This window comes from Amphiprion ocellaris, chromosome 19, assembly GCF_022539595.1.
Source record: "Amphiprion ocellaris isolate individual 3 ecotype Okinawa chromosome 19, ASM2253959v1, whole genome shotgun sequence".
Taxonomy (NCBI): domain Eukaryota; kingdom Metazoa; phylum Chordata; class Actinopteri; family Pomacentridae; genus Amphiprion; species Amphiprion ocellaris.
In genome coordinates, this window is record NC_072784.1 from 16,945,948 (window position 1) to 16,966,989 (window position 21,042).

At 39.8% G+C, this 21,042-nt stretch overlaps 2 protein-coding genes across 9 annotated transcripts in view; both read left to right on the plus strand.

The window, feature by feature from the left end:
* LOC111562889 (RNA binding protein fox-1 homolog 3-like) overlaps positions 1–21,042 on the plus strand; it is a 530,604-nt gene that overhangs the window by 19,025 nt on the left and 490,537 nt on the right. For all 8 annotated transcript variants that reach the window (XM_023261674.3, XM_023261666.3, XM_023261665.3 and 5 more), the window contains exon 2: positions 3,341–3,439. The gene's annotated coding sequence lies outside the window, so the exon portion shown is untranslated. The remainder of the gene's footprint in view (positions 1–3,340; positions 3,440–21,042) is intronic.
* nog1 (noggin 1) lies at positions 14,404–15,851 on the plus strand. The gene has a single exon (XM_023261686.3). It carries the CDS (start codon positions 14,789–14,791, stop codon positions 15,455–15,457), a length of 669 nt encoding a protein of 222 aa, XP_023117454.1. The 5' UTR covers positions 14,404–14,788; the 3' UTR covers positions 15,458–15,851.

Consider the following 21,042-nt stretch of genomic DNA (forward strand, 5'->3'; position numbering starts at 1 on the left):
TGTCTGCTGTGGAAATCCATGTTGGACATCTGTAGAAGTCTTTACATTGCATTCTGCATGAGAAAAATGCTTTAGAAAACAAACAGCACGCAGCCTGAAGCAGTGGAAAATGTCTTTGTTTATGTGATGGTTTAATTTAAACTAAAACAGATCTCATTGGTACAAATTGCCTGTTAATTTGCTTGTGTGCAACACAGATGTTTGATTTCATAGTCCAATAAATCTACCCACAAGGACCTCTCTAAAAAAAATTGGATAAAACTCCACTTAATTTGTTTCTTCATATTGTACACGCAGTATGTACACATAGATATGACTTCTTGATTATGCACACAGACAATCCAGGAATTCTGCAAATCAGCAATGTATATAAATCAAGCTTAATCAGCCACCTGCGCAGGTATGAGCTCTCACTTGCACTTTAAAGCTTGACAAAAGATAAAGTAGAAGAACTGACACATTTGCAGTGTTTGACTGCAGGCCCCTGGGGAAGAATGTGTCTCCCACTAAAGCGTCACCTCTTAAAGAAAGCATATTACGTTACATACAAACATGTCATTTGTGGGACACTGTGGTGGAAATGTCTCCCTGGGGAGCAATCAGACTGACTCCAGCTTTTTAAAAAGTCTCCTCTCTATGCCACTCCTCATTTTTCAGACTCATGAAACTGGTCGAAATTCTAGCTTGTAGTATTTCCCTTACCCACACAGCTCAGTTATGTTGATTAGAAATCAATTAACATTTCTCTGTTTTGAAAATTGCTTTGTAATTCAACTCCACTAGAGATAAATCTGAGTCTGGAACAGTGTTTGTTCCACAGGGCTACTTGTCAAGCTCGCTCTAATGATAAAGAACAAGAAATGCAAATTTGAAACTACTCTAAAATTGCTATTGATCCTCAAATCAGAAAGTCTTTGCTCATAAAATAACTAAAACATGAGAAACAATACTGACCAATGCAAAATTTTATTGAATTAAGTGAGTTTTTTTGTGTGTGGAGCAACATTTTAACCTGCAATCCTATCTTACATAGTAGGATTATGTTAAATTCACTAAAAGCTACTGATATTCTTTATTTATATTGAACAGTGTCATGAGAAGACTGTCAGCAATGGATTAGCCGCTGTCAATATTTTTTGACTTCCCAAATCTGTATTGTGTTTCCTTCGTGAATTGTTTGGCATGTTTTCAAGCATTGTATGAGAAATAATTCCTGGATAATGCAACATTTAAAAAAAAACACTTCCCTCCAAAATTTTACGCTTTTTAAAGATGTCTTTTTGACATTTTTGAAGAAGAGTTAATGTTCTATATGGAAGAGAGAAGCATGTTTTTCGGTTATTGCTTCTATAGCTGACATGAGGAAATAACTCAGACTCTATTGTTTTAATACAGTTGCTTAAGACTTCTCTTTATATTTCTCTCATAGTTGGCCAATTTTATGTTTTTCTTCACAAACGGCTGATATTGTTTTTAGCTACTTCTAGTCCATTTATTTTAACTTTGCGAAACATTGCCCTTACTGTCACCTTCTGGTGTCACTATGCAACCAAGCGTATTCACACCAAAGCAATTAGTTTGAATCTTAATGATCCGACTCAGAAGTTTACATTAAAATCACTTAACAGTAACCAAGACCATTGCTTCTGTCAGAGGATGTGCATCTTTTAAAAAAAAAAAAAAAAAAAGTGCTTTTTAAGGCACAGGAATAATGGCTATTTGCTATAGTTTTTACCAAAGTTTACTGAAATGTTCAGAAATAGTTTCTTTGTTGGGGACTGCTTTCAGTGTTGGATTAATCCATATTTCATTCCCTATTGAGTATTTCTCCGTATATGTAACCTCATTTCAGGGTTGATTTTGTTTTGCACGTTCCCATACCAACAAATCTGTCATTTAAGTAGCAGAGGAAACATAATTACATCACGGGGAGATTAAATTTTCTTACAGAATATAAATAACACGGGAATATGATTTGGTAACATCAGACTAATCTTATTCCTGTTTTCATCCAATCATAGTACATCTGATTATCAAGTACATAGGAATGGAGCAAGCCTAATCTGTTAACAGTTTCTCATTGCCCTCAATCACCATCCAGGCTGGATAATTCATTTTCTCGCTCTTTTTTAAGTAAGTGTAAATTATTTTAATAGCTACAGCTTTCCAAAGCAATGGTTACAAACTGCTACACAATAAAACCATTTCTCGGACAACATGTATGATGACAGTAAAGCTATTCTATTCTATTCTGTTCTATTCTATTCTATTCTATAGGAACAAGCAGAAGGCAAATACTTGAGGGGATGAGTCTTGTCAGTTAAATTGTCTCAGTTGAGCAGGTCGTCTATTCCAAAGTTGTGTTTCTTGTTCTTTCTATGCCAGACACAGTCAACACTCAGCACTCGCTAGCTGTCCTGTGAGACTTCAGATTGCTTCTTGGAAATGAGTTTCAGACCCAAACCTGGTCCAGCCTGTTGTTTTTCCAGCAACAGAAAGAGCATCTGCTTAGTGGGACTGAGGGTGACTGTATAAGGTTGCACCCTAACATTTACACACTTGGCATTGGCAACAAAGCAGCCATTGCTCTGGCAACCTTCGCCAGTCATTAAGCATAATTTGTCTGGTATCCCTGTGTTGAAAATGCACAAAGGAGGGTGAGCAAAGCCAGCATGAGGTTGTCTTCTGAGCTGTCATGTGGAAGGTGGTGGGGGCCCCATGCGGGCAGACAGCGACAGCGAGGCTGGCTGAGCTCCCACAGAACTGCTTGGGGACAACAGCAACCCGAGAGCGACGCTTCCCCCTTTTCCCCTCCAAATCCCACCTACAATCACTGCACCCCCTCCCTCCGTGCAGCCGTGCATCTGACGGTTAAAACAACAGCCCCTGTGGCCAACCAGGCTCCCTCTCCCCTACTGCATTTACGCTTGTTTCTGAGTTCCCACCACCCGTCTCTTGCCTCTATCCTGTCTCCTGCGACTGCTCCATCCTCTAGTTTCCAAGAACTCTATTCCTTTTCTCATCTTCCTGAGTTTGTCAAGCTTCTTCTGCTCATCTTGAAAACAGCTTCTACAACAAAGCACTGCCGCAAGATAGTTTTGCAACAGAGTGCACCACAAACCCTAAAATGAGGCACTATATAGACAATACATTTTTCCACAACTGCAATATAGCTTAAAAGAAAACTACACTATCAGACATGTTCGTCTTTAGAGGCTTGCTTTGCATTTCAGGTGTAAATGCTTGCACATATGGTGAGATGCACATATGCATCAGTGTGGATACATTTGAAAAAAAAAAAAACTGACACTACCAAAAATTGTGTGTCTCTTCTTTTCAGCTGGCGTTTTGTCCATCATCTTATGACCGACTTTTCCCGGCTTCTCACGCAGATGAACAAGTGCAGAAATTCGCTGTATGGATGCACCAACATCAGTTGGTAAGTACAGGCGATGAATGGACCAACTGTGTGGATTAACTTCCACTTCAAACTCTCTGTGGTAAATATTTTCTGTACCAGTGTAGCTGAACACACAGCATGTTTCTGCTTCTGTTGTATAGTGTACATTCTGATTTAATGTTAAGTCAGAAGTCGTAGTTGCTATCCAGAGCTTCCTGTAGTGAGCCTGTGGACTCTCTTGGCTCCCAAAATGAAATTAATTTTATAGATGCATTGCAGAAAGCAATCTTTTTCTCTCTGTCTACATGAAAACTTGACACTGCAGTTTTCAAATACAGAGAGTATAATCTGAGATGGACGGATGAACAGTGGTTTAGTGTGGCTGGAAGCCTGAAATGAAAAGAAAAAGACAGATGTTTTCAAATTTATCTTTAAATTTTAATTTAATCGTGGAAACTGCGGTCAGAGATGTAAGAATGCTTCAGGCGGCTGCAGTGCACAATGGGGGCGAGTATCAGTTTTCTCAAGTTTTCAGAATTCTCCCAGACAGTGTCGTAACCATCTAAATTTAAGGCTTTACTTGCAACAACACAAAAATGCAATAAAAATCTGTCAACGCACAGAAGATAGCTGTATATACTGTTGAGAGATGAAGTGACAAAACATCCACCCTTTGCCCTTAAACTGTAAACTGATCATCATAAAACACAACCAGGATAAACAGACAATAAAAAAACATTCATTATTCGTTTCTGTCAACTTCAGATGATTTGTACAAGGAAGCTTAAGTAGTCTGCAAATAGCAATTTGGATAAATGGAACTTAATTTAGCCAGAACAATCTCACCATATAGTTTGTCAACAGTACAAATAGTTTTTAGAAATTCCTGTTCTAAACCAATATAAACCCTGTTTAAAAAGAGAACACGCAGACTTCACCTTTTATGATTAAAGGGAAACATCGACAGGAAAAAAACAACTCTGCCTCCCAGAAATGGTATGAAACCCTGTCTGTCTCCATGTCTGTTTGAATTCAAGGCAACTTTTGTTGAACCAGCACGAGAGGCTGACTGAGGTGTGAATTGGAGGAGGTGTGAGGAGCTTATAGAGGCCATAAAGTGATTATAGGTTCCTTCCTATCAAGCCCACAGATCTGTTTCACAGTTCAATTCAACTGCATCTTAAACATGTTGATTTCTGCGGTTCTTTCTCATTTATTGATTTAATCTAACTTAATTATAGTCTTCTCCTTGTTCATTGATTTGGTTGTTGAGCTTCAGAAAGAGTATGTGTTCGATCTAGGGCTGCATCTAATAATTGCTTTCTGCATTTGATGAGTCTGCTTTTATTTATTGATTAATCATTTAGTCTGTATGTCAGCAAATTGTGAAAATGTCTATCACTGTATCACTTTCATCTTAACAGGCCTGAAATCATTTAACCTTTTATTGTCATCACACTGAGAAAAGTAGGAAATCAGAGAAGCATAAAAAAATACACACATTAGGAAAAGAGTTGGCAGTTGGTTTTTCTAGATTGGCTCTTTGATTAATTAACGTCCTTGTTCCACTCTGTTAGTCCTGCTTCTGTTTTCAACATAGAATATTTTTATGGGGCAACAAAGTGGTTTAAAAATAGTGAGGGATTGAGCTTGAATCCAAAAGTGCCATTATATTGCCACATTTGGTTAGATTCTGGAATGAAATCATTATATCCTTCACTCTGACTTGACGTGAAGTGACACAGAGCAGCTACTGAGATGAATTTAAGGAATGAAGTCATGTGTCTGACGCCCATCGCTCTGCCCAGAGCTGGGCCGCCGGCCGGTGAAAGTGACTGCCTGTCTACACGCCTGCTTTGCCTCCTGGTTGTTTGACACATTGAAACCACATGCAGGAACGCTGACAGTCTCATGCCGCTGATAGTCTCACCGCGGTCTGCTGCTGTGAGAGCTGTAGAGGTGAGTTGGGAAGCTCCTGGGTGGCAGGGCAATGCACGGGGCCTCCCTGGCTGGCGCCTGTAATTTTACCTTCCCATTCATCAGCCAGAGATATTAATAATAACAGCACATCTGGATTCACTTTACTGTCTCGCATTAACCCTTTCCACAGCAGCCCTGACTGCTACTGCAGCGACTGGCCAGGGCCCCAAACCCCTCTTCCAGCTCGAGTCCCATTCCTCTTGCTGTCAGTCTTCATTTCTCTGTCTCATCTACTGCTGCACTGTTTCCCTTTTCAGCTTCACAGAAAGTCAGCCAACTTACCTGAAAAACTTAATGTGCCCTCACAGCAATTAGATTTTTTGTGTTGACAAGTCATAGTCGGTGTCACTTGTGGCCATTTGTGCATGTAGTGTGGGTCTTTTTGCAAAGTGCACAAGATTGTGGCATTTAATTGTTTAAAATGTTACGTATATTCATTTATGCCATAGCTTTTTATTGCATGCAGCCATTTTTTAAATCATTTTTATGTTTGTGACATCCATCCATCCATTATCTATACACCGCTTAATCCTCACTAGGGTCGCGGGGGGGGCTGGAGTCTATCCCAGCTGACCCAGGCGAAGGCAGGGGACACCCTAGACAGGTCGCCAGTCTGTCGCAGGGCTACATATATAGACAAACAAGCACTCACACATTCACACCTACGGGCAATTTAGAATAATCAATTAACCTCAGCATATTTTTTGACTGTGGGAGGAAGCCGGAGTACCCGGAGAGAACCCACGCATGCACAGGGAGAACATGCAAACTCCATGCAGAAAGATCCCGGGAAAGCCGGGACGCGAACCAGGGATCTTCTCGCTGCAAGGCGAAAGTGCTAACCACTACACCACTGTGCAGCCCTGTTTGTGACATGTATTTTTATAATATATTGCAGTCTCTGAAGTCTACCTTACCTGTATATAGACAAATATCTGTGTCATATACCACAAGGACGGCAATTGTGACTGCCTTGATGAATCCTCTGCAGTACTTAGCATGGCTGCGGTCTATTGCAGCTGACAGCAGCATCAAAAATGGCCTTTTTCAGCTTTATAATCAAACGTGCTCCAACGACACACACATTGAACTCAGACCTTTGAACAACATCTGTTCCTTGTACACTCATCTCATAATGTGGAAGGTCAGTGTTGAACGGTTTTTTGAAATTTCAAAAAATGTCAATCCAGCGCACATACGTGAAACTATATTGGCTAAATGTGCAGAGTCTAGAAAGTAATCAAGATCTAAACTTTCTCAAGTATGTCTAGCATCTTTACGCTGTTTTTTGTCAATTATTTTTAGCGTGTGTACAGTGCAAAACCATGACGTTCTTACGTTTGTTCAGCTTGACTGAAATGAAGTACAACCCCTGGAGGAGCATATTTGATATTCGGCTACCTAGCATATTCAGATAGTTTGCATGTGTCCTTCCCCTTCTTTTCCCTCTGTCTTGTGCCTAAGTATAAATGTACATGAAACAAGCTCAAGACGTTGGAACAGCATTGCGCCTGTGAGGAGTTATGTGCTGAATTTGACAAAAACTGTGCTCTATGAGAATCACCGACTTTACTTTTAAAGATTCCAAAATGTACCCCATTTCAGCAATTTAATGAAAGTCTCACTTTTCCCCAGAATGTGTCTTTCAATTCTTGAGCTGAAAATGCTGCAAAGATGGTTCATTTCACAGTGACTGTTCTAAACAATGTCTGTAAGTGTGAATGCAGCTGAACTGTTTGTTAGCAACATTGGCCAAGCATTGCACAAACGCTAAGGATTTCCTGTTGTTGTGGTGACATTGTCATCCATAATAAAAGTAATCCACAGCATCTTCTCTTTCTTAGATGCTGGGACTGCATGGATACTGTTGTCTTCACTCTTGTAGCCAACTGCAGAGCATTTAGTTTGCTTTTCTCATAGCTGAGACATTTTAGAGTTCGCAGAAGGTGCTCTAAGTAAATAAACCTGGTGGACTAAACGACAGCCGCTGATGTGGAGTGGTTCACCTGAAAGCAGCAGGCTGTGAGGGTGCAGAATTATACAAAGTTTGATTATTGGTTGCTCTTTTGGAACATAGCTGTTGATTTAAATTCTCACAGGCTTGTAAAGCTGGGAGGTTATCTATTTGTGAGGGTTCGCAGAAGTAAACACCTTCATATCTTAACAGCTTTTAGTTTACACTTCCAAGTTTATAACAACCACAAAACACAATAAAAGTACATTTTTACCATATGGGGCCTTTCATCCAGTTTATTGTTATCGCTGTATGAAATGAGTGACTTGTGTTTGGTTCATGTGTACATGAAATGAATCATTTGAGGGTGGAAAAACTCAGGTGCTGGCCAGTCTGCATACTACTGCTTCCATAACACTGTATGTGCGAGTGTCCGTAGACACCTCTGCATGGAGGCAGAGTAAATCACCCTGCTGAGCTGTCTATAGGTGGAGCCAGGGTCCTGCTACTGGCCGCCAGGCTTGGCTCCACGCCCGTCGCCTGAGCCTCCCGCTGGTGGCAACAGGTGACAGAGGTCTGCTGTGTGTAGAGCTGACAGGCCCCTCACAACGCATAGAAACACTTGCTTCATTACCAGACCCTCCCCCCATCGCACTGTAGAGGGAGCGAGACTGCGAGACAGACAAGAGTAGAGTGAGGCTTTACTGCTGTTTCTGTGGCACTAAATATGAGTTTGAGAGGAGGCAAAAAGCTCAGTGTGCATCACTCATCTGCTCATGAGTCAACACTCATGATGTCACACGCTGCCTTGCCAGCCTCACACACAACTATACTGTATTACCAATTTTCGTATAAAAGGCCTTATTTATTAAAAAAAGGGGAGAGTCGGCTCTTTTTCCATGCAGTGGACTGAGCCGTACCTCCCAGAGAGTCCTGACTGTTAAACCATCGTGCCACAAACAACCTGCTAAAAACACTTATTTCTCCCATACAGAAATAAACACTGTCCAATTAGTGTTCTTATTTTTGGAACTGTATTAGCTGCCAGAGGAGTTGAAAATATAACCAAACAGACATGGCCTGACACGGAGGACTGCAATTTCAGCCCTTGACGTCTCCATGTGGACATCTAGGAGCTGCTATAGCTATCAAGGCTCTGCATCGGACCTCGAGGGTAGTTTATGTCTCTGAAATGAATCCCTGCGGTGGGAACAATAGTGCCACTATTATCCAGAACAGAGAGAGATGAATTCACATGAGGACAGGTCATCTTGATTTATGAAGTGTGAATTAGGAGCTGAGAGTTTGAGACCAAGGTGGGGTCGGTGGGGGGGTTGCATGGCACAAACAGCCGTCTGTGTTGTAGGGGCTGGAGACACCGTAACCACCCGACATCCCCCCACCCACTACCACCACCTCCACCACTACATTCTGACTTCTGGCCTGTTCGCTCGTTCACAGGAGCCTCTAGCACGGCAGCAGCATTGGCTTCTCGTGATCTGTAGAAATCCAGCCAGATCACCATGTGGAGATCAACGCTTCAGCTTCAGCTGGGCGTTGAAATGCGCTAAATGCCCCGCTAGCCACAGAGGACGCCTGCTGTGTCTCTCTGCTGGTCGTCAGGCTTCATTTATATCACACAGCAGATTGATGGAGTGCTATATCATCCATCAAGAGCACAAGTGTTTACTTTGATTCCAATAAAATAAAGGCTGATCTGAAACTGCTGACCTGGACTCTCCCTTAAACCAACATGGCAAAGTAGGAGACTTCACAGTGGTTGTGTGTGTCTGCATACCTGCACAAGTTTGTACTGGTTTGACCGGTACAAGCTGACACAGATCATATTTGGATTAAAGCTGCCTGTAGTTGATACTGCTTATACCTGCAAATAGCCATTACTTACACCCATGTTTATGGGAAAATAATTTGACATGGAGGAAAAACTCTTGGAAAATTTGTAAAGCTCAAAGTGGTGAAGTGAAATTAAAATTATCACCAACTGTGCTCATGTAATATGATCCAGGGTGTATTTTTTTATCCATATTTTGAAATATCACTTTAGAGTAAGTTAATTGAAATGGCAAAACTTTTTTTTAAAAAAAAAGGTTTTTTTTTAAACTTTTGCTTTAGGTGGTTTTTCACTTTTTCTTAGAAGAGTTACTATGCTTCTTGGGAGATGGAAACCCAAGTTTTTAAATAAGTAGCAAACCTTTAACTCATATCATTGATTAACTGTTTTGTTACCTTTCCCTTCAGACATTATGAAACATATCCAGTTCCGATTACCTATCTTGCCTGACTGAAAACAATTCCTGGAAACAACTCCTTTGTTCTTTCATAGATGACTAAAATTATGTTTGTTTTTTTCTCTTCTTCTTCCATAGTTATTTTATTTTTTTTTTTTTGCATTATGGCTTCTACTTTGATTGTGGGTATTGTGACCTGTACCGCCACCTTCTGACAACACTACACATTCTAGTTTATTACCTTCAAAGCGGTTAATGAAAACAAGCCTAATTCACAATCAGGAGTTGCTTGACAATTGAATGGAAACATGGCTCATGTATCTGCACTGTGTTTTATAATCTTTTGGTAGGATGCTACAACTCTGGCAAGTTATCACAGTTGCAATCACTTTATCTTCAGTTGCAACCCAGATAAGCAGTAAAAATACAACATTTGCATTATGGAATAATCTGCCAGTGGCCAGTGCAGTGTCTTGCTGAATGATGGCACATTGCTTTCTGGCAAATGTTGAGCTAGACTCTGCCTTAGATGTCATTGTTTGTTTCCATTGGTCTCACAGTCAAATAATGTGGGTTATAAAAAACAGAAACATGTTTTTAACAAAAAATCTGAATGCTTGAAAAATTGTAGCAGAACGGAAATAGGCATGTGCAATCAGCCAAATACTTTACATTTGAGGTTTTCCCCCATTTTCCTCTTCCTTTCAGTGTGTTATGGCTTTCCTGTGCATATAAAAGGTCTGCAACCTTCAAGGTCCACACCAGAGACCTTGAAACAGGAAGACTCTGCTCCTTACCTGCCTGAGATGCCTTGTCTGAAGTCCAGGCTTTCCTTCTTTTGCTTATTGACATCACCATGTACCACATTTGCATAACACCTGTCTAGAAGCTAGTTTGGCGAGACCCCAAACAAAGAATGTGCAGTTGTTCCCTCGCAATCCAACGTTGTTTTCTCACTAGAACCACTTCTACTATAGCAACACCGGTCTGCCTGAGATCTGGGATTAGAATACATTACAAACGTTACTTTGCTTTCATCGGGTTAGCTGACCAAACACAACAGACTGGGCTTTTTTGTAAGAGGGTGAAAAGTTCTGTAGTATGAGAAAAAAAATTGTTTTTTGAACATTAAAGCATGTAAACATATTCTAGCAGACACCAAAAGCACAATTATACAACTATAAATTTGCATAATATGGGCTGTTTAAAAGAAGTCATAGTTCAGGAGCTGTTGCAGAGCCTCTAGCCGATTCATCTGTGAGTTTTTATTTAATATTATCTAATACTTAGTGAACAGTGAGATTGGAATCCTGTCAACTATGTGATTGGTCTGGGATTTTAAATTAAACATATTCTCTCACTAGCCCTGAAGAATCTCGAATCAACAAAGAAGACCACTATTGTTTTGTTTTTCTTCACATATATGATACTTATTAACTCTGTCATCTGTCTGCTCAAATGCAAACTCAGTCTTGTGAGTAATCACTCAGGACTTTGTTCACCGTTTTGGTTTAACGACTTTGTTTGGATGCAGCGTTTTCTGTCTGTGAAAACTTTATGGATAAATGGAAGGAACACACTCACATTAGGCTGTGAGTGCTTTGTTCATCAACTCTGCAACCTGTGGGAAAAAATAGCTAAATGTGCTAATTATAGTGCTTGTTAAAAACCACAGATATTTCATAGTGTGTGAGTTTTCTTCACAACCTTGATATAAACAGTTAATTTTAATAACACATTGCCTTGTTGAGATAATCAGTGTACTGACTGTAGAGTCGACAGTTGAATATGATCTCAAACTGCTAATTTGAAGAAACATCCTCGTATTGCATTGCCTTACTTGATTAGAGGAGTAAAATGAAACATTTACAATGGATTTCAGTGGATTTAAACACTTTATGGACATAAAAATCTTCAGATATTCAGCAGTTAAAATGAATCTAGTTCTGTTTTCATGTTTCATGCTGAATTGGTGCTAATTTTCACTTTCAGAGACAGAAAATGAGAGCTTAACAGTCCTGAGAATAAGGAGGTAACTGAGACTTTAAATTCCTAAATAAGACAAGAGTTGTGGGACATGCAAGAATGCAATCTTCCATTGGATTCATGGTCAGTGGTCAGAGGTAGCAATTAATTTTAATTAAGCTCACAGCAGGAGCGATTATTGTGATTGTGTGCTTTAGGTTCGCAGAGGAATGGAAAAAAGTACTAAACAAACTAGCAATTTGCACACCTCCCAAGTGCCAGAGTAAACAGAATAGCACCCACTTCATGTCTGTGTGTATTCAGCTTGGCAATGTGGCCTCAATCAGCACGAGGTGTGAAACAACGCGCTGAGGGAGATAAAGCGTGTGAAAGGTGCTTTGTGTTTTCTGAATGACACTGTAGCTGCTCTGTCATTGATAACCTGCACCGCTCAGGGCAGGATATCAAGCCTCAAACGTCTGCTTGGATGACTTTCTAAATATCTCAGGTTTTTGTGGTTTGCTCCTGCATGGATGGAAGCTGTCTGAATCGTCCAGTCCTCTCTGTTGTGTTTCTACCTGAGCTTGACTTTTCTTGGTACCATTACTGAAGATGGCTGCCAAGAGAGAAGTCTGCTTTTCCTCACAAAATGAGAAATCAGCAGGGAAGGCTGCAATGACCTGTGCATGGCTCAAACACGGAGATTCATTTGGAACGCATATCCTTAAGCGCAGGTTTAAAGGTCTTCAAGAACCAGACCCTGCATTTAAAAAAAAAAAGGCCATTACATCTGGCGGTTTATTAGCTAAAGGGAACTGTGTTTGGTTAACTTAAGATTTACAAAAACTCCTCAATTAAGCAGGCGTCTGTCTCAAGTGGCCTGACTTTTTAAGGAGGAATATTTCACTATCAAAATGTTCCTGTGGTAAAACAGTAGGAAGGGATTAGAAGAAACAAAAACAACTCAGCGTTAAATGAGCCTGGCAATCCCGATGGCACATAATGAGAACCATATTTAAACTTCACCGATGCAGCCACATTAGAAATGAAATATTCCAGTGTGTGAAATATTATTTCCGAAGTGAACTGACATGTCAATTTCATTTTGAAACTCCCTCAAGTGTGTGATTAAGTATTGCAAGCAAGTTTGATAAATCATTTTGAATTATCCAAAAGAAAATAGGTGATTTCAGCTGATTTTAAGTAGAAATGCGCATTAAATGTCTGAATTCTTCTTATCTAATGTTTAGTAGTAGGTTTGTATGTGGAAGGAGTTTACTCTGCACCGTCCCCCATGTGAATGCACTGGATTGAGCCTATCTGTCAAGCTTTTTTAGGGGCGATAGTTTATGATACGTGCTGGTCAGATGAAAAATATAAGGGTGACATTTTCCAGACTTTTCACCATCATTTGACCGTAAACTAAATGAGTCGTGTGCTCAAGTGCTTGTGTGAATTAGCTCATTCAAAATGAAACAGAGATGCATTTATCTACAGCGGATGGTTTATGGCTGATGTAGCAGCTGGCTAAGTTCTTCCATTAAATTATTTTTCAAAGAATGATTCTCTGAGCAGGAGTTTAGACAGGTTCACAAATTGTGATACTTTCCATGGCTGCAGCTTAGTGAGTGTTGTTTATTTGGGAGCTAATTTGGCCAGCTTTATTGAGAGGCTCGCTGTGGCACCGTTACAGGCAGAAATATTGTCCCACTTGAGTTGGACACAAGCAGTAAATACACTGCAAAAAGTGTAGTTAACAGGCCATTTCATCTCATATTCAGGCTGTAAATCATGACTTTCTTCAAACATGTGAAAGGTGCTGCTAATTGGGTGATATGATTTCGTTTGTTTCCCGTGCAGTATGTCTTTCAGGATTGTCTGTAATGAAGCAAGCCATAATACTGTAGTATCAGTGAAATTTCACTAATTTCAAGAAATTTGTAAAATAATTGGAATTAACTTCACTCATAACATATAGTTTTTTCCCTTTTTGTTTTCTCTTAAGGTCGTTAATGAATCATTTGTATGGATTTCCACAAAATTCAGAACATAGCAATGTAAGAAATATTGAAGCAAATATAGACAATTTGTTTCTGTTTATTTGTGGACTGTATCTAATAAATGTTGTATTATGCCAACATAAACCTTAGTTTAGGGGCTCCATAACTTCCATACGATCTTTTAAAGTTTAATCTGACATAGAAATGCATCGAAATTTCCCTCTTGCGTTGACAGTTTCTCATGAATAGAGTCCTAACAGTCTATGCATACAGGCGTACATGTTTGAATAAAATAACTAAATTCTGGTTTCTACCAGCAGCAAAAGAAATATTCAGATGCATCATGTAAATAAATGTTGCAACACCAGATTTTTGAGTGTAGTAAAGCAGTAGTAGTACTGCTATAGTATCAAAAGTAAAAGCACACATGATGCATGGACATATAAGCAACATTTTATTGTTGTAGCTTGTTAAGAAAGAACATTTATTATTGTTATTATGGAGTTTTAATCAAAGCAGTGCATCATATGTTCTTAGCTAATGTATTTTGTATATGTGCAAAGATACTAAAACTGCCAGCGTCATCGGATAAAGTGTCATTACCATGAAATACTTTTAGAAAAGTGCCACAAAAGTGCTTGAATAAATGTCCAGTTAGCTTCTGTTTTTGCAAGTAGTTTGGGTGTTTTGGGAGCCTGCAGAGACTCCCAGCAGAAAGATTCACCAGTTGACCAACACCCCTGAGGAATGAAAGACTGATTTGAGGAAGTCTGGAAAACCGACAGGGGGCGTCTCCTCTCCCTGCGTGTCCCCCCTCCCACCCCCACCACCCTCCCGCGCGGTGGAAGAAGGAGGTATTGGGGATCTCCTCCTAGACAACAAACCCACATTCAAAGAGGGGCACACGAATTACATCACGCTCCGTGTGGAGGATATAACTGAGGTCGCGGGTTACGCTCAGCACTTTTCTGCAAAGGAGACAACTGGAGCATCATGCCGAGTCCAGGCGCACGGAGCCCGAGGAGACTTCTGAGCTTTGTCACGCAGTCGATCATTAAAAACTGTTTCCACTGATGCTGCTGCGGACAAACCTTGTATTTCTGTCACGGATTTTTATCATGGGAAACTGAACTTTGAAGGGACACTCGCGACGCAGGTTTGGATACAGCTCACGCGTAATTGCGCACAAGAAAGTGGCCTTTTAGCAGCTCGGTGTGCGCGCTGATCTCCAACGTTTGACATGGATCAGTCTCAGCAGTGTGTGGCCATGTATCTACTGGTGCTGTCTCTCGGACTTCTCATGGACAGAGGGATTTGTCAGCACTACTACCTTCTCCGCCCCATTCCGAGTGACAGTCTGCCGCTAGTGGAATTAAAAGAGGACCCGGATCCTGTCTTTGACCCCAAGGAGCGGGACCTTAACGAGACCGAGCTAAAGAGCGTCCTGGGGGACTTTGACAGTCGCTTTTTGTCCGTTTTGCCGCCCATGGAGGACAAATACACCGGGAACGATGAACTCGATGACTTTGACATCCAAAAGCCCGGTGGAGTACTGCCGAAGGAGATCCGAGCGGTGGATTTCGACGTCCAGTTCGGCAAGAAGCACAAGCCCAGTAAGAAACTGAAGCGGCGGCTGCAGCAGTGGCTGTGGGCCTACTCGTTCTGTCCGGTCGTGTACACCTGGACCGACCTGGGGAACAGGTTCTGGCCGCGGTTTGTGCGAGTGGGCAGCTGCCTGAGCAAAAGGTCGTGTTCTGTCCCCGAGGGGATGGTGTGCAAACCTGCGAACTCTACTCACCTGACGATACTGCGATGGAGATGCGTACAGAGGAAAGGGGGGCTGAAATGCGCCTGGATACCGGTGCAGTACCCCATCATTACAGACTGCAAATGCTCCTGTTCAAGTTAAACAAAAGACTCTAAACATAAATTATAAGCTCAGTATTTTTATGATTCTACTTTCACATGCACTACCGAGTGTAGGAATGTATTTTCTGTATATGCGGTGCCATGCAGTTATATATAACTCTCTGTACAAAGTCAGTATTATTTGTAACCAGAGTCTACTTTATTTGTGGAGAATATTGGTTATATATTTTGTATTTATGGAGATATGGCGCATAGAGCCACGTAAGGACTTGCTGTTTTCCATACGTGGATGAAGCGGATCGACCTCAGAGTTGAGTAAACGTGGATTATTGATACAACTGTGTATCAGTGACTTGTTTTATCCTGTAAATTAAGGAAATGTGCTATTTATTCTTTATATTCGTACAATAAAACAACACTGAAATGATTTAAAAGGCTTTCCCTTTCCTTATTCTGGTCACTTTTACCTAGTCTGAGTGCTGGATACCTTTAAGTCACCTGCCACATTGCGCTCAGTGTGTGGTTCTCACGCTAACACCATTTTACGCATCACGTACTTTTTACAATCATGCGCTTATATGGTGCACGATGGTGTCTGGTTTACTCCGTCTTACCCTTGATGTCGCAACACTGCATCGTTGTAGAAACAAAAAAAAGAGGATTTAGTGATAAACTGCAACTGTTTCCCATGGATATTGGTTTTATTTAACAGTAATCCAGTATTATATTTTAATCATGTGAACAAAGGTTCTTCGCTAGTCTCCAGTTTACCAGCACTATCTTATCACCGGTAAAGCTGTCAGTCATACATCAGGCTCATTACAAGCTGATAAAGGAAGCAGCAGAGATTCAGTGACTGAAGGAATCAGCAGCTGCTCACAGGTTTCAGTCTTTCATCTGTACAAACCCTCCTCCCCATTTGCAGCACAGCAGGAGCTGAGTTCAGAGCTGGATTTCTGCTACAGTGGGAGAAGCAGAGGCTGATGCTGGACATGTCTTTAAAACTGAACCTGCAGCACCATTAAAATCCAATAGATTAGTTTTCCAACTTTGAAACAGTGGTTCAGCATGTAGCCTGTTCAATAGCGCTTGATTCAGGGGATTATTAGTTTTCTGGATAAACTATTTATCAGAAAAAGGTTACAAACCTCGAGAATTCGTTCTTTACTATTCATATTACAGAGATCACAATGAGCAACTAGTAATAACCCAATAAGAATTTGAACTCATACATTTAACAGGACATACATAAATACGAAATATCCCCATATAATAAGTAGAATTTGGTCCACTTGTGCTTTATCTTTGATACTGTTGTATGCTTGATTACATTGTAGTAGAAAATGTATATTTAATACAATATAAATGCCATCTTGTCAAATATACTCAATTCTTAAGTTCAAATCAGGGTTGAAGAAGTTTTTAGATCCTTAACTAGAGGTAGCTGCAGCACACTAGAAAGATTCCATTACAAATACAAAATTGCACAAATATTGTCAGTGATAAAAGCACAGACTCTGCTGTCAGTAATATAATTAAATTTTATAGTGATCCATAAACATATATTTCATGTTGCTGGTGGAGCTAAGTTAGTAATACAGTGTAATGTAAGCATATATGGAAAGTGGAAGTATAGCAAAATTGTGCTTATATGCAGTACATGAGTAAGTGCACGTCGCTACTTTATGACTGAATCGTATTGCAGCATATATGGTTGTTCAATTAGCACTGCCTCCTCCAACTGCAACATCGAAATTCAGTTTCATAGTAAAGCATAATACATAAGAGTCTTATAAGATCTTACCATTTCTTTTGTACGTGCTGAAGTTGTAAGACTTGTAATTTTGTACTTGAGCATTGTGATTTTATGCTTTAACTGCAAGGAAGAGACCTGAATATGTCTTCCACCAGAGTGTAACACACATCCTCTGGCATCAGACATCATATCTTGGCTGTAAGACACCTTATTACCATCACATAATTTCATTGACTTTGAGTATGATGATGCCAATGATTTCCTTAAACTCATGAAGCTTTCCACTCAAGCTTATTTTCTTTTTTTAACACAGACTGTACATTTCCTTTGGCTTGCTTCAAGTCTTCCTTAAAGCTGCATGATGTTATATTTTTAGCAGCACCAAATCAAAAGGAAATATTGTAGATGTTTTGTGCATTGTTTTATTAACTTTTCCCCAGAATTTAAAGTGACATTTTTGTGTTTTTGGAGAATTTTGAAGCCACTGCTAAAATCTAAAGCCAAGTTGTGATGGTGAAGAAAGATGGAGCCACTTGCCATAGAAATAATTTTCAATCTCTAATCATTTTGTGTAGTCGCTTCTCTCAGACACTGACTAAGACAACCTCCCCCCGCCGTTGTTCCACAGCCTCTGTTGGGTAGACAGTAGGGCACCAGAAAGCCTGTGTTTTGTTTTAGTTGTGTTTAGTCCGTAATGATGCTCCTTAGCCTCAGAGCCAGCTCTGCACGTATGCATGCGACACACAAATCCTCATACTTGTCACCAGATAGTAACGTTAGGCCGAAGATCTGCACGATGCAGCTTAAACAAACACAATCTACAGCCTCTGATGTATGTGTGTGTGTTGGATCTTCTGTGTTTGACATTAATCTTCTTGTCTTTTCCATAATACTGTTTGTCCCTTTTCTTAAAGCCAGCGGTGGTCAGGATTCACAGCTGACAAGCCCTGTTGATACCCACCTATTTCAAGTTTTGTGTGTCATAGAAAAGCTCTTCAAAGGATTAGAGTCCGTTAACAACTGCCCCATATAATAGTCCCTTATACCACTAGTATATTTCAACTTGATTTTGTCTGTTGTTCTGAAAAACAGGTGCTTTTCAAGGTGTATTTCTATTTCCTTCCGCAAGAACTTTTCAGTCATATACTCAGGAGTTTTTCTAGTGTTTCTTATCACATTTGAGGAACACAAGTTATTCCTTGTTCCTTCTTCTTCTACAAGTTTCTGCCTCTCTTTCCCTCAGTTTTTCCTGCTGTAGCCGGGCAAAGTGGTGACGCTGGTCAGATGATTTGTGTGTGGAGTAATACGTGTTGACAGAGCGCTCGGTGCCTGCTAATACCAGCTGCAGACTGGAGGATGCAGGGTTGCTAATGCCCTTCGTCACTTCTGAGCCGGCCCTCAGCTCTCAGCGTCGTCGCTCAGCGTGGCGCTTCTCAGGCCTCGGCTGTCAGCAGATCTCTGAAGTCTGAGATACCCAGCAATGTAATGCTTTTAGCCACCAGCAATCCATTAACTTAATGATCTCTTTGGGTATAGGTTTGTTTTACTGCTTCTCTACTCCCTCCCCCCAACTTTAACCTAATCAACCTTTTTTTCTATGCAGATATTCTGAAGCCAAAACCTTGTTGCTGATTAAATTCTCCTACAGAGTTCAGATATTTTCCTGATCAAAGCAAACTTCTCCTTGTTAGTTTTGCCAACAATATCAAACACAAGTCATTCATTTTTCATTACAGATGATAAAATTGGTTTTAATAACTTTGACTGGCTCATTAATAGGCCAAAGGTAGCCTTTGTGGCACCTTCGTGATGAATAGAATAACAAGCCGAGTATGCCAGCTCAGTTTGTAAAAGTCAGACTGCAGACTGATGTTTATTCAGTGGAAATGACAAATTTCAAATAATACTGTTAAACAGTTCGGCACATGAAAGGATGTGCTGTAATGATCAGGTTTGAAAGCTCTGAATACACAATCACCACCGTACTTGGACCACGACTCTGTAATAAAATGATACACAAAGTTTTGTGCTTTTATGCAGCGATGAAAGCTGGAAAATACCTTTTGATCTTTATATTGCTGGTAGTTCAGAGAAAGCTTTGACTGGCAAAGGAAATTGTTCTGTTATGAGAAACATTGCAGATAAAAATATATCCTTTAAATGTAAAAAGCAGGACTGAGGAAAATTTCAACTCAGTGACTTATTAATTTAACGATGTACTTTTATTTTCAGGAGCTTAATTTGGATAACATGACTCTGAACTGAAATTTTCACTTAGCCACATAATAATAACCATGACTGTGCTATAATCCATAGTAATTAAAATATATTTTTAAATAGACTAACCTCTACAGTGTCTGACTAGTCTTCTCCACAAAATGTTTGTCATACCTTTCAAATTTTTAGGCAATATTGAACATTTTTAGAAGGTACAAGAATGAGTTTAATTTGGAGGAAATATGCAATAAATTCACAAGAACTAGAAAAACGGAGCTTCCTTTATGATGATTAAATAGTAGCGACCTGAAGAACATCTTTAGCTTCTCCTCTCAAAACGTTGATTTAAGTGCCAATTACTAGCTTTTCCCAGAGCTTTCATCTGCATTTAATAATCTTCCTGAACAGAAAGGGGTTTGATCACTTGTCATGGTGACACCTCAGTTGCCAAGTTACCATCACATGACCCAAGTATGGAAGTGACTAAATCCGTTGAGAAAAACTGAGATGCACTTGAAATCTCTGTAAATAATGATAAAAGCAAAAACTAGCTAGTAAGGGAACCTTGAGTATTAATGTTTCCAAATTTAAATGACATTTTGGGCTCATTTTGACTTAATTATATTTCAGTGAATGTATCATAAAGCTTATGGTGAAAACTTCAGAATGTACATGTAAAACTAATCTAATGCTTAAATGTCAAAATTAAGACCACGTTTCTGAAGATTATTTGTACAATAATCAAGAAAAATAATAATGGACAACAGTTTTTTTATTTATTCACAATACAGAGCCTGAATTTACTTACAGTTGATGAATATAAATGCATTTTTTTTTCTGTATTCACAGTTGTTTCCACGTGATTGAATGATTTCTTTTGCTGGTATAACATTCTAGACTTTGGAAGAGAGATTTTATGCTGTATTTATCCAAATTAATGCGACTTCAAATAAGGTTAAAGAAAATAAAGACAGCAGCCAAGCATGAACGAACTGAAAATCATCCTTAACACGTGATTTCTACTAATGAAGACGTATGTTTCAGTTTTGAATCAGAGAATTCATATCTTTCATGAAGCTATCTGACCTAATTTAAGTTCAAGTTCATTTCACAGCTTTGACAGTGAAGACAATCCCTGCTTTAACGACCAGAGGGGATTTGTCTGCGTACATCTGTCAATATGATCAAATCTAAAGAAATCTGAATAAGTTCCATTTATTCACCGTCCAGACGCCCAGCTGTGGCTGCCGCTAAGGCCTCTGGGAAGCAACCCTGAATGAAGGCAGGTGTTCACTCCCAATAGGATAGCTGTTTCTGTTGTTCACAGAGCTCAGATATAAACCTGTCGCTCGGTTTAAGTTTCATCTCGTTTCTCCATTTTTTTGTTTCTGGTCAAATGGAAAGTTTTTTTGCTCCCACTCAGTTGTTACATGACATATCCTAGTCTTAACATGCTGCTAATGCCACATTCTAAGCAAATATTAACTTGATGTTGCATTAACTGTTATGCATTTTACTTTTATTCTCACTGATGCGGACTAGAATATGTGTAGGGTAACTAGATTCATTATTGGGATGTACTTTATACAGGCTTTATAGACTTTAGACTTTATATTCACCTTGTTGATGACACTTTATGTAATAGATGATAA